At 40.2% G+C, this 12,038-nt stretch overlaps 1 protein-coding gene across 11 annotated transcripts in view; it reads left to right on the plus strand.

The window, feature by feature from the left end:
• Positions 1 to 9,548, plus strand: part of IDE (insulin degrading enzyme) — a 111,208-nt gene extending 101,660 nt beyond the window's left edge. For all 11 annotated transcript variants that reach the window (XM_081554401.1, XM_081554402.1, XM_081554406.1 and 8 more), the window contains exons 22-25: positions 865 to 926; positions 5,757 to 5,829; positions 6,527 to 6,594; positions 7,244 to 9,548. In XM_081554401.1, coding sequence (XP_081410527.1) covers positions 865 to 926; positions 5,757 to 5,829; positions 6,527 to 6,594; positions 7,244 to 7,339 — 299 coding nt within the window. In that variant the 3' untranslated portion in view covers positions 7,340 to 9,548. The remainder of the gene's footprint in view (positions 1 to 864; positions 927 to 5,756; positions 5,830 to 6,526; positions 6,595 to 7,243) is intronic.
• Positions 9,549 to 12,038: the final 2,490 nt, after the last annotated feature.

Below are 12,038 nucleotides of genomic sequence, written 5' to 3' on the forward strand. Positions count from 1 at the left end.
TTTGGGATGAGGTGGTAGCACTTCTAAAGGACTTATATTTAAAGTAACAATTTCCTGTTAGAAACTTTTTTTTTTCTCTCTCTATAACTAGAGCTGAATCTATCTGTATCTCATCACAATGCGCTAATAGTAAATATGAGTTCACTTTATTCAGTACACCCCTGAGACTCTGAGCACAGATATGTAGGCATCTTTTTCTCATAGCTCTAAACAGAAAATGTGCAGATTGAACTCTCTTGAGACAAGTGCTGTCCTAGAGGCACCAGGGTTCAAACATCTTCCTTTAAGGATCTCCCCAGATTTGTCAGTGCTTTTAGATTTGGAAGAGCTATACTCCCCAAAGTCTCCTGCTTCTCAGGGTCTTTTACCTTAGAGCAGAGATTAACTTCAGCTACACTCGAAGTCAGAAGGGTTGGGTCATGTTCTCATTCTGGCACAGACAAGCCAAAGATCTTGGCCAGGTTGCTTCTTTGGGGCCTCCATTTCCTTACCTGTAATTTTTCTAGCAGTTGGATTCACTGTTAATGATAATAGTAACTACCAATTACTGAGCATTTGCCCTGTACCCTGGTATTATGTGATTGTCAAGTAGGTAGTTTTTATACCCAATTTCCAGATGAAGAAACTGAGGCTCAGAAAACCTGAAGTGACTAGACCAGGAACCAACAGCTCACCCATAGAGAGCCAGGGTATCCTCTTACTTTTTACTTGAAGTTTTTTCCCTTACTACTTGCAGGAGCAATTGATCACTCAAAAAGATGGATATTTAGGAGTGTTGGAGTGAAGAATATTGTCATTTAGTGTAGTATTCTGGGCTGCTTAAAATGGAAATACTAATAAATTCTTGTTTGATTTCTTTTTCAGATAATATAGAAGTTGCCTATTTGAAGACACTTACCAAGGAAGATATTATCAAATTCTATAAGGTAAATTCACTTTACATATTTAGACTTTGACCAATAAGAAAATGTTACATGCTTTGTGTTGTGTATTGCCACTTTGAACCCATTCAGGCAGGATTTATGAAGGCATTTTTATGAATTTAAGTATTTTCGAGACTTATTACTGTTAGGAAAAAGAGACAGTCCCTATTGAGCTCAGTATTGTTTTCCTTTCCGTCTGGACCAAGGACAATGGTGGCCCTTCCCAGCTTCCAGACCCACCTACTTAGGTTACCCTCTTGTTTTTTCTCTCTGTTCTCCATGCCAACCCACAGAGAGCATAGTGAGCTTATCATGGGAAGAAAGATCAAAGAAAACAAATAGAACTTGAGAATCAGATTCTTTTCCAGTCTCTGCCAACTATAAATCTTCTCCACTGATTTAGGTGTCACTGAGGAGCCTGGTGGGCTACATTCCATGTGGTCGCAGAGAGTCGGAGACTATTGAAGCGACTTAGTATACACACATGGCTCCTTTTAAAAATAAATGACCACTTGCCTTTTTTTTTCAAAGCACTTAACTCCTTTTTTATTTTTATTTTTTTTGAAATTTAATTCACATACCGCACAATCATTTATTTAAAATGTGTAATTCAATGGTTTTTAGTATATTCATAGTCACTCATTAGTCACAAAGTATAACCATAATCACCTAACAATTTTGAAACATTTTCTCACCCCAAAAAGAAACCCCAAAGCCTTTAGCAATCGCCTCTTTCCTCTTCTTTCCTTCTGTTAGTTTCAGGTATACAGTAAAGTGATTCAGTTATTCTTTTTCATATTCTTTTCCATTACAGATTAACTGATTATAGTTCCCTCTGCTATACAGTAGGATCTTAATTGTTTGTCTATTATATATATAGTAATTTATATCTGTTAATTCCACACTAGGGATCTTGTAAGTTTTAAGTGCCTAATAAAGTTTATCAGGAGAAAAGAGAAGTGCTGCCATTAAAGTTATCCCAGTTCTGCTCTAAGAGGTTTATACCATCTAAATTTTCCCCACCGTAACAGAATTTATAGAAGGGTAGCATAAATTTTAAATGGGCATAGAATGTGTGTAATAACCATGCTAAGTGCAGAGATTAAAAATTTATGTAGCAATAGAGCTGTACCTAAAGGGTTACATATATTGTTTGTAATGTACTGGGGTGTCTAATTTGTGTAAAATACTTTTATGTCTATTTTTTAGGGCAAGGAACAAAATTCTACTCTGTAATTACCATAGTGCCTTAGAATTATACCCTACCTAGTGTCCTTAGCCATGTCTCCTGGTTCATACCTGATTTATTAGACACCACGTTTTTCATCAGGAGTTCAGTCCTGCCTTGTGCTGACATCTCTGAAAGGGATAGTATCTGCTTTTCAAGGTCATTTTTCAGGGGTATATCTTAGCTGTCAATACAAGAGTCATATTTGCAGTTCTCAGTAGAGTGACTTTGTGAAATTAGTTGTGCAATGAAGGCTAATCATTTCTAATCCCCTGCTGTTGGTGCTGTGTGGGAGAGTAGGAAAAGCAAACAACTCCTAAGTTGGAAATGCCAATAGTTTCCTAGAGGAAAGGGTGACTTTGCATCATCTACCAGTTATTATACCTATTCTTCCCCCCAGAGCCTGTGCAAAACAACAAGGCTCCTGGTCCCTGTATGTGCAAACAGATATTCATACAGCCAGTAACACCTTAGCAAGAAGAAAGAAAGTAGCAATTTTAGGTTCAAAATTTGACAGTAAATGACAGTATTTTGAATGTACCTTTCTCAGCAATCGGATCTGAGCCATTTTCGACTGTGGAAATGGCTGACTGGCCAAGTTACCATCATCTTTAGCTCCCTTGCATTGTGTAGAGCAAAATGACTCTCATCTAAATGACTCTTGTTCTTTTGCAGTGATGGTCTTTTAAAAAACATATATTTTGACAAGAGGGAGGCTAGGCCTGTGAACGGATAGTGCATATCTGGAAAACCTGTGTACCTTCCACTCAGTTTTGCCGTGAACCCAAACTGCTTTGAAAAATAAAATCTATTAACATTATCTGTATATGTGTGTGTATGTATGTATGTAATAAAAACACACATATTTAAAAAATAAAAACTACATAAAATAAGATTCTGTTCTGTTATATTGGGTTGGCAAAAAAATTTGTATGGGTTTTCCCATAACATCTTATGGAAAACCAGAGCGCACTTTTCTTCCAACTCAGTATAACCGCAGGTGGTCTTTGTGTCTTTGAAGACAGAGGTGCAATAGGACTGTGAGGGACAGAGTTGGGTGTGGGAGCAGGGCTCTGGGACACGTGTCTGCTGCCAGGCAGAAAGCTGTCCCGACCCCTGCTCAGAACTGCCGGCCTCACTCTGTGGTCTGTGGGTCAGGAGCAGGAGCATATGGGCGCTGAGCACATACTCAGGGCTCAGCTCCATCACCAGCCAGCTAGCTTTGTGACCCTGGCCAAATTCTGTAAGCCTCCTTATTTATGAAATATAGATTAATTGGAGTATTCATTGAAATGAGGTATGTAAAGTGATTGGCACTTAGCAGCATTTATTAAATAGTCTCTATTGTTGTTATCACTTTATTAGTAATACTCAACCTTAGGGTTTTTAAATAGTTTAATCAGAATGCTTCAAATGAGAGTATGTTTTCCTCCTTGATGTTATAAAGTAGGTACTAATTGTGATTGATTTACTACTTAAGACTGTTACACTTTGTGATATTGGTTACTTGTTCTCATTTTGCCTATAAAAGAGGGTGCTCATGTTCAGCACTTTTTGGTTCCTAAGACTTTTATTTTAAGACATTTATTAGTTACGTGTGTTCAAAAAGAATGATGACCTAATATAACATACTGTGATGTTTCCAGAAGAAATGAAGATTTGTCTTTCCTTCCACAAATTCTATTATTTGAAATTACAAGTGGTACCTGATTATTGAATTTGTGAAATAACAGTTATAAGATGACTTTCTTGTCTTAAAAAGTGAGAGTATTTATTACCAAGCTCACACTGAATCTTGAACAGGGTTTCCCTGATACACTTGTGATCTGTAAGATACTAATGGGGCATTACCTAGAAAAAGGAGTTTTGTGACCATGTAAGTTTGAGAATGACTCTTCTTTATTCTCATTCTTGGGAAATCACAGAGCATGTTAGCTTTTTAAAAAATTCTAAGAGGGACTTCCCTGGTGCTCCAGTGGCTAAGCTTCTGCACTTCCACTGCAGGGGGTATGGGTTCAGCCCCTAGTTGGGAAACTTAAGATCCTGCATACCATGCAATGTAGCAAAAAAAAAAAAAAGTTCTAGGAACCCCATAGTAAAGATTTATTTAGCCCAATATTTCTTTAGTTTTGATTAACAAAATATTTCCTGAACTGATTTCACTATGAACACTTTTATTTTTTTTGTACAGAATACCTATAAATATCTCTTAGGACTCTAGTGTTCCTTAGAATAGAGTTTGTAAGAAAATGCAATTGGTTGGTTTTTAGAAAAATGCGGGTTGTCCAAAGTTGGTCAGGAAATTGAACAGTCTCAAACTGAAGAGGATGATCTGTAACCAATATAGGTTAAGGGGCAATGAGGGTTTGGGTGAAAAGAGATCAAGACTACATCTTTGGGGTGGGATGGGGTAGGAGTGGGAGGGAGGCTCAGGGGGGAGGGAACATATGTATATACCTATGGCTGATTCATGTTGATGTATGGCAGAAACCAACATGATATTTTAAAGCAATTATCCTCCAATTAAATAAATTTAAATTAAAAAAAAGAAAGAATACATCTTTGGAAGCAAACTTTACTCCAATAAGTAAGATGCTCTCAGATGAGACAAACCTGGGCTGAGCTCCTAAAAGAGGCTGTTCTGCCAGCTTTGCTATGCAACTTCAGCAAGGCTTCCATTGCAGCTGCACAGGACCAGGCTTACAATAACAGTTCCGTAAATAACTGTGAGTCAGTCTGACTTTGCTGCTAGTCTCTTCCTCTGAGTATACAAAACATTACTTCTGGCTGAGGCATCAGGGGAAGCTTCATCACAACTTGAGTCTTCCTTTTGGAAAAGACATAAATATGGACCTATCATTAAGGGAAGAGTGAGGAGACACTTCCCCACAGGATCCTTCTGCCAGCGTACCGCTCCTGACGTTCTTGGTAATGACTAAAGGGAGTCCCTCCAGGCAATGTGGTAAAATTGAGAGAACGAGCATACCTCACTTCTGGCCCCATCCCCTTACGAATTGTTTGGCTCAGCAAGTTGTTACGCCTCTCTGTGTCTTAGAGTCTGAGTCTCTAGAATAGGAATCATGGTGATGCTTAGCTTATGAGAATCAAGTGGTGTAACAGAGGAAAGAGGCTAATACAAGGCGACAGTCAAGAGGTGTTAGTTCTCTTCTCTTCTGGTAGGGGAGGAGCCACAGCAGTGCCTTGGTGCAGAACCTGAGGAGGTTCCTGGGGAGCGGGCATTGTGGTCGTCCCTTAACTAAGCTCAGGCCATTGTCTCTGCACACACCTCAGATCACTGGGTGCAGCCCTAGTCACACCCTGATGAGTACCAGGCTGGGTTTTTAATCCCAGTTCAGGTACTGATTAGCCATATGAGCATGAGCACTCCAGTTTTCTCATCTGTACGATGGGGTTAAGAATAATTCCTGCCTACCCTCCTAATGTTTGTAGAGTTTAAATGAAATACTATAAGTGAGGGGAGAGAAAGGGACGCGTCTTTTCTGTTTCTGACTGTGTGCAGGATGACTCTTTGTGGTCGTAAGACAGCACCTCATTTTAAGTTCCCTAGTGGGCAAAAGGGTGACCTTGCTCTTCTTTCCACTCAGGAAATGTTGGCGGTAGATGCCCCAAGGAGACATAAGGTATCCGTCCATGTTCTTGCCAGAGAAATGGATTCTTGTAAGTACTGGGAATTGACTTTTTAAAAAGGTGTTTTTAGGCACATGATAGCTATCCCATGCCATAGCCACATCCCTTAGAGAGCACCAGGAAGTAAAGGGGCACAGAAGGGGAGACACCTGGAGACGGGGTCTGCTCTATCAAGGCAAAAATAAGGGGAAAAGGGAAATAAGGCCGTGAAGGGGAGAGCTGGCACCAGATGGCACAGTGCTGAGCTGGCCACAGCTCTGTCAGAGAACACGGCCGGTGCTGGTAGGACATCTCCGAAGGAGCGATATGGAGCCACTGCATGTGGGGAGGGAGGTGAGCAGTCTATCTGCTCAGTTCTTCCCATCTCCTGTCTCTGACTGGCTTGGCTGATGACTCCCCCGACCTTCTTGGTGGTTTTACTGGGTCCTTCCGGATGGCCAGAGCCTCAGGGACCAGTGAGGTCAAAGCTGGGCAGTAAAGCAGCTACAGCCAAGGCTGTTCAAGCACAGTGAGATCCTGAACCATCACTGGGGACCTTCTGGACAGGAGGCAGGACAAGCTGACAGGCCTTGGGAGCACATAGCCTGAAAGGATCTGAGAGGCACATGAACCGGGCCTGGGGCAGTTTTTTAGTGAGCTGAGTCTGGTTTGGTTTTGTTTGTTTGCTCTTGTGTACAAATAGCAGTGAGTGCAAAGCATTAAATCTTTCTTTTTTTTTTTTAAATAGGTCCTGTGGTTGGAGAGTTCCCATGTCAAAATGATATAAATTTGTCACAAGCACCAGCCTTGCCACAAGTAAGAAACATAAATGTGTTAGCTTGCACTGTTAGAGGACTTCCTACTTAAAAGGAGCTTGTTCACCAGGACACGTAAGACCCAGAGGTTTCAGGCCACCAGGTATCGGGGCATGTACTTCAGGTCCCCCTTAAAGGCCAGGTTGCCATTCCTTCACGCTTCAGCTGGGAAGACCAGTGACTTTGCCCTTGTCGGCCTCATCTACTAGCTTGAACAGTTGTGTTACTCTGCAGTGAGTCATCTCCAGCCACATTTGTCCCCACCTTTTCCTTGGCGCTTGTGCATTTTAATCATTTGGAACAGTTGGCATTTACTTGGAAGAGAAGGAAGCTGGTAGTATAAGCAGGCCCTTGCCAGGTGGGCACACTGGCCTCTGCCACTCCACCCAAGCCACAGTCCTGAGGCCTTGTTGTGCCCGACCTTGAGCAACTAGGGGAAGCCAGAAGTCTTCCCTCTGACCCAGAGACCCACTGGGAACTCTCACCATAGGTCTGCATAGACCCTCTGACCCTACTGATCCAGGAAGAGAGTCAGCAGGTATAATATGTAATACATGGTGCAGAAACTAGTGTGTATATGCAAAAATGAAGTTTATATCCTGTTCAGTCTGCTTAAATACACTAAGAGAAAACCTTTTTTTTTTTTGCAGCCTGAAGTGATTCAGAACATGACTGAGTTCAAGCGTGGTTTGCCACTGTTCCCCCTTGTGAAACCGCATATTAACTTCATGGCTGCAAAACTCTGAAGATTCCCCATGGGTGGGAAAGTGCAAGTGGATGCATTCCTGAGTCTTCCAAGGGCTAGGAAAACCATCTTGGCCACTTTAATAGTTTCTTGTTCACTATTAGAGAGACACAGAGAAAAAAAAGAAAAAAAAAAACTTGTCAAATGTCATTATGTAGAAATATTAAAAATCCAGAGTAATTAAATTACAAAATCTTATAGATGTAGAATATTTTTAAAATACATGCCTCTTAAATATTTTAAAAGTTTTCATTACTAAGAGAAATGTCCCTTATATAACAATACTTAAAATGATGAATGATATTCCTATAGAATCTTCCTTCCTTATTCTGTAAAATAGTCACTTGTCAGAGGAAAAATATCTTAGCTTTTTTAAAAAGCCTCCTAGGTTGACAGAAAAGACTTAAAAACATATAGAAAGGTAATACATTTTTTAAAATGGATCCTCAATTTTGCTTTCTACTTAATAGTTTCATGTAAATAATGGAGAACATTACATTTGGCAGATAATGAACAAAGCAATGTAATTTTCTTTTACTAGTGAAATTGCTGATTAAGGCATGGTTTTAATCTTTTTATAAAATTTGAACATGTTTTTTATTCAAACTAGTAAAATGCTGGAAAACTCTAGAATACCCTACTTATTTACAGTGCTAGAAATACAGACTTACCTGACATCAATTTTGTCCCAAACTGAATTTCTCAGGATTACTGTGATTTGTTTCTTTCTGATTGAATTCTATTGACATTCTTGTTGTTCATAGTTGGTTTGCAGTGTTCCATCAGTGTCACTTTTTCCCCATCAACACGTTGCTGTATTTATTTAACAAAGACAAATAGGGTCAACTTCAGAACCCACTGAGTGTGTGACATGCTTTTCCAACATCAGCTATTCTAAACGTCTGTAACTTTTTACTACGGCGAAATCGCAGTCAGTATACCAACCAAAATATTTGCCCCGTTGTGAATATAAAAGGCAACATGTACAAAGACACCTTTTGGGGAGTATAAAAAGGAAAGCCTTGGATTCTTAAATACTGTGATCTCCATAGAGACAATAAATCCCCGTTGTGCTCCCAGTCTAATATTGCCTTAAGTGTTAAGTTGTTTTTTGAATATATAAATACAAACATACAAACACACAGATGATGACTGGAGTGAGCTTTTAAAAAATATTTTTTCTTCATGAGATACAATTATAGATGAAATTGTTACTGTATATTTAACAGCCATTTTGAAATATTTGCTGTTATTAAAACTTAGAGAGAAATTGGAAACACACAGGCACTAGTAACAGTAAGTGGTCCTGTTGTTGACTAACTCAGGCGAAGTAAGGAATGGTATTTTCCAGTGACATTTTACCTCCATGTGAGTCGATTTGCCAGGACTTCTTTCTGTAGAGTCACGTCTCTTTCACATCTTAAGTTTCACATTTGCCATTTTTCCAAATAATCTGAATTTGGGGCAAGAATGATAATCACAACCGTGGAGGCTGCTTTTGAAAGCGGGGCTCCATTTCTACTGTCAGATAAATGTGCTGCTGTAACTGTCTTTTTATCCCTACCTTCAAGAGCTTCCTTGTACGAAGCTTGTCTTTGTCCATCAGAAGGTGTGTGAGTCACCATCACTCCCTTCTGGTTTTATGCATTTGTAGACTATGCAGCTTTTCATCAAACTGCAAATATATATGAGAGGGATCGAAAATGAGTCCTGAGTGTATAAATCTACCACTGGAAGAGTAAATAACCCAACTAAACCTTTTCTGTGGAAAATTATGTGCTATTGGGTAACTTAGCTCTTTACAAAAAAAAGTGGGGGTGAAATTTGAGTGTCATTTTTATGACAAAGTCACGTGAAGAGCTCTGAAAGGCATCCCAGGTAGTCTCCAGTAAAGTGTGGTTGCTGGTGAGCGTGCCCCAGTGTTGTCTGCTGTCCACGTAGGATCTCCAGCTACTGGTGGCTCACTCAGGCTGACTTATACATTCAGCTAAATAGGTCCAAATTGTAGTCCATGAGCAATAACAGACTACCTGGACACTGCTCTTTCCTCAGCGTAAAGGAGATTTGTGAAACACATTCAGGTGTCAGTTACCCGTGACTTTTTAAAAAGTCTTTTTCACAAGTTGATGTGGAAGAGAGAGCATGTGACACAGCCAGTAGGTGGTGGAGTGCTAGGGTAATCCTGTTTACAATAAATTGCCTGATTTTCACCTCTGGAGTTTGCATTTGTATTATTTTTACAATTTTCAGTGGCTGATCCTCAAACTGCCTCTCAATATCCCAATTTGACAATGTTTCTTGCTTTTTCATTGTTCCTAATGCAAAAAGCAGTGGATTTTTTTTTTAAGTGAATCTAGGTAACAGTGATTTACTGTTACCCTTTGAGTCAATTTCATAATCTTAAGAGCAGATCACTCTGGTAAAATAGAAATCTTGATGTTAGAGGCTGAACTCCTTGCTGTGAGTGTTGTCATTGACCTCAGATCCAGAAAGATTTGTCCTGGGCATTACACGGAAGAAAATTTTAAAGGTAGAAAAAATATTTCTCTCCTCTACAGCTAGGTTTCTGCATCTTCTTGCCACATCTCCAACAAGTACCTTGTCTGATCCCTGGCTTCTTACTCTCTGGTCAAAATAATCTTTCTACTCAGATGGTTACCAGCTAGCTCAACAGGGCTTTTCAAGAGGAAATCTGCTTGTTAGTTTCCAACCTAGGACAGTAGAGCACAGCACATAGTCAGCTTTGTGCCCAGGAAGACACGGCTGCACTATCTGAGGGCCACGAGCCACCCCAGGCTTCGTGACTTGGTGCAGTTTCCCCTCGCTCACGATGCAGTGTGTGTGGGGAATCACCTGGTCTCCTTCCCATGTTTGCAGAATGTTTATAGTGGAAACCAAGGATTCTCACATACTCATCTTCCCTTGTAAGGGTGTTCCTGCTCTCTTAACCCCATAGGCTCCTGGATCCCTAGTATTCTGTGCTGCCCGTCTGATGTTCATTCATTGACCTTGTCAGCCTGAACATGGAACACTCCGTGGTGTCTTGTGGCAAAGCTTATGGGTAGTATGAATTGCTACTTTTCTCTCTTCAAAGATAATAACAGCATTTTGAATAGTTCATACCCTAAATTAACATTAACTGACATTGTAAAGCACTTTATAGACCACCCTCACAGACATCTCCCACAGTTGGTCTTCCACAGTAATCTTTTTGAAATGGAAGGATGATGATTAAAATCATCATCATCATCATCATCATCATCCCAGGTTTTCAGAGGTGAAAATAGGCTCAGAAAGTTTGAACAGTTTGCCCAGGACCGGGTGGGAAGCTCAGATTCAAACCTCCACTCAGATCTTTAAACGTTAGTTCTCATTGTTCCATGTGGATTTCTTGTAATAATAGGTGGTGGTTGTTCAGTTGCTGAGTCGCTTCTGACTCTGAAACCCCATGAACTGCAGCACGCCAGGCTTCCCTGTCCTTCACTATCTCCCAGAGTTTGCTAATACTCGGATCTTTAATCACTAGTTCTCATTGTTCTATGGGGATTTCCTGTAATAATAGGTACCAAGTCTATTATGGTACCTGTGGAACAAAGTAGAAAGGTGGTTACCTTTACACTTGTTTGAAGCTTTATTTTTTTTCACAGATAACCACCTTAGTCTCCCAATCTTTGCCTGTTTCAAAGGGAGTAAAACCAGGTCTCAGAGTCCGTGTGGCTGTCCTCCTGTCTGGCCTGTGTCATTTCCCTTCTACTGGGCTCCCCTGTGGCCAGTTAACTGCCACAGCATGCAGGATCTCCCTCCCTCTTGGAGTTAATCCAGACCCACAACCTCCTGACCTGCCCTTAATTTAAGTTCACCTTCCTTTTGCCCCTGGAGTGATGAGAAGACCTGGAATCCTTCAAGAAATTCTGAACAAGGATTATGAAGAAGAGTCAAGTTCACCTCTAACCCCATCACTCCAAGACAACCATGGGGTTTTTGGGGGTTTTTTTTTTTTTTTTTGCATTGTTACTTTGCAGCCTTTTCCTCGTGCATGTAGACTGGGGTCATATATTCAGTGTTATGACTTTTTCCTTCCTTTGTCTATCTATATTGGATAATCTTGGGAAAATTGTGATATTTGTTGTTGTTGTTGTTGGGTTTTTCATGTCTTATACTGTAGTTTGTTTATCTGATCCTCTTTGTGGGATGTTTAGGGTGTTTTCAAACTTTGATCCATGATAAAACTCCTTGTGCAGAGTTTGTGTGTGGTTTTCTGGTTATTTCTTTAAATCACTGGGTTGTGGAATATGAATATATCATTTAACTTCTTTTTGGAAAAATTTTAAATCTAGAGAAAAGCTGGAAGAATAGTATAGTGCCCTCCCCAATGTATTTACCAGTTTAATCACGTTTTCTGCACGCATTGCTCCCTCCCTCCCTTTCATCAGGTTGCAGATGTCATGGCTCCTCACCCCTAAATATCTGATCAAGTTTCTCCTAGTAACACGATCGTTGTGTAGTCAGGAACTGGGCCTCACCCAGAGGTAGGTCTGGGTTGTGTCCTCTTTGTTTAGATGTTACATACAAGTAAATATGACAACTTAGATGAAACAAGTACATATCTTGAAAGAGACAAATGACCAAAACAGACATGAAAAGAAATAGACAATGTGAATATTCCCTTAATCTGTCTTAAATTGAATTAATCCCCTTTC

This window comes from Giraffa tippelskirchi, chromosome 2 (genome assembly GCF_054371585.1).
Source record: "Giraffa tippelskirchi isolate mGirTip1 chromosome 2, T2T-mGirTip1v1.2.pri, whole genome shotgun sequence".
NCBI classification, from domain to species: Eukaryota; Metazoa; Chordata; class Mammalia; order Artiodactyla; family Giraffidae; genus Giraffa; species Giraffa tippelskirchi.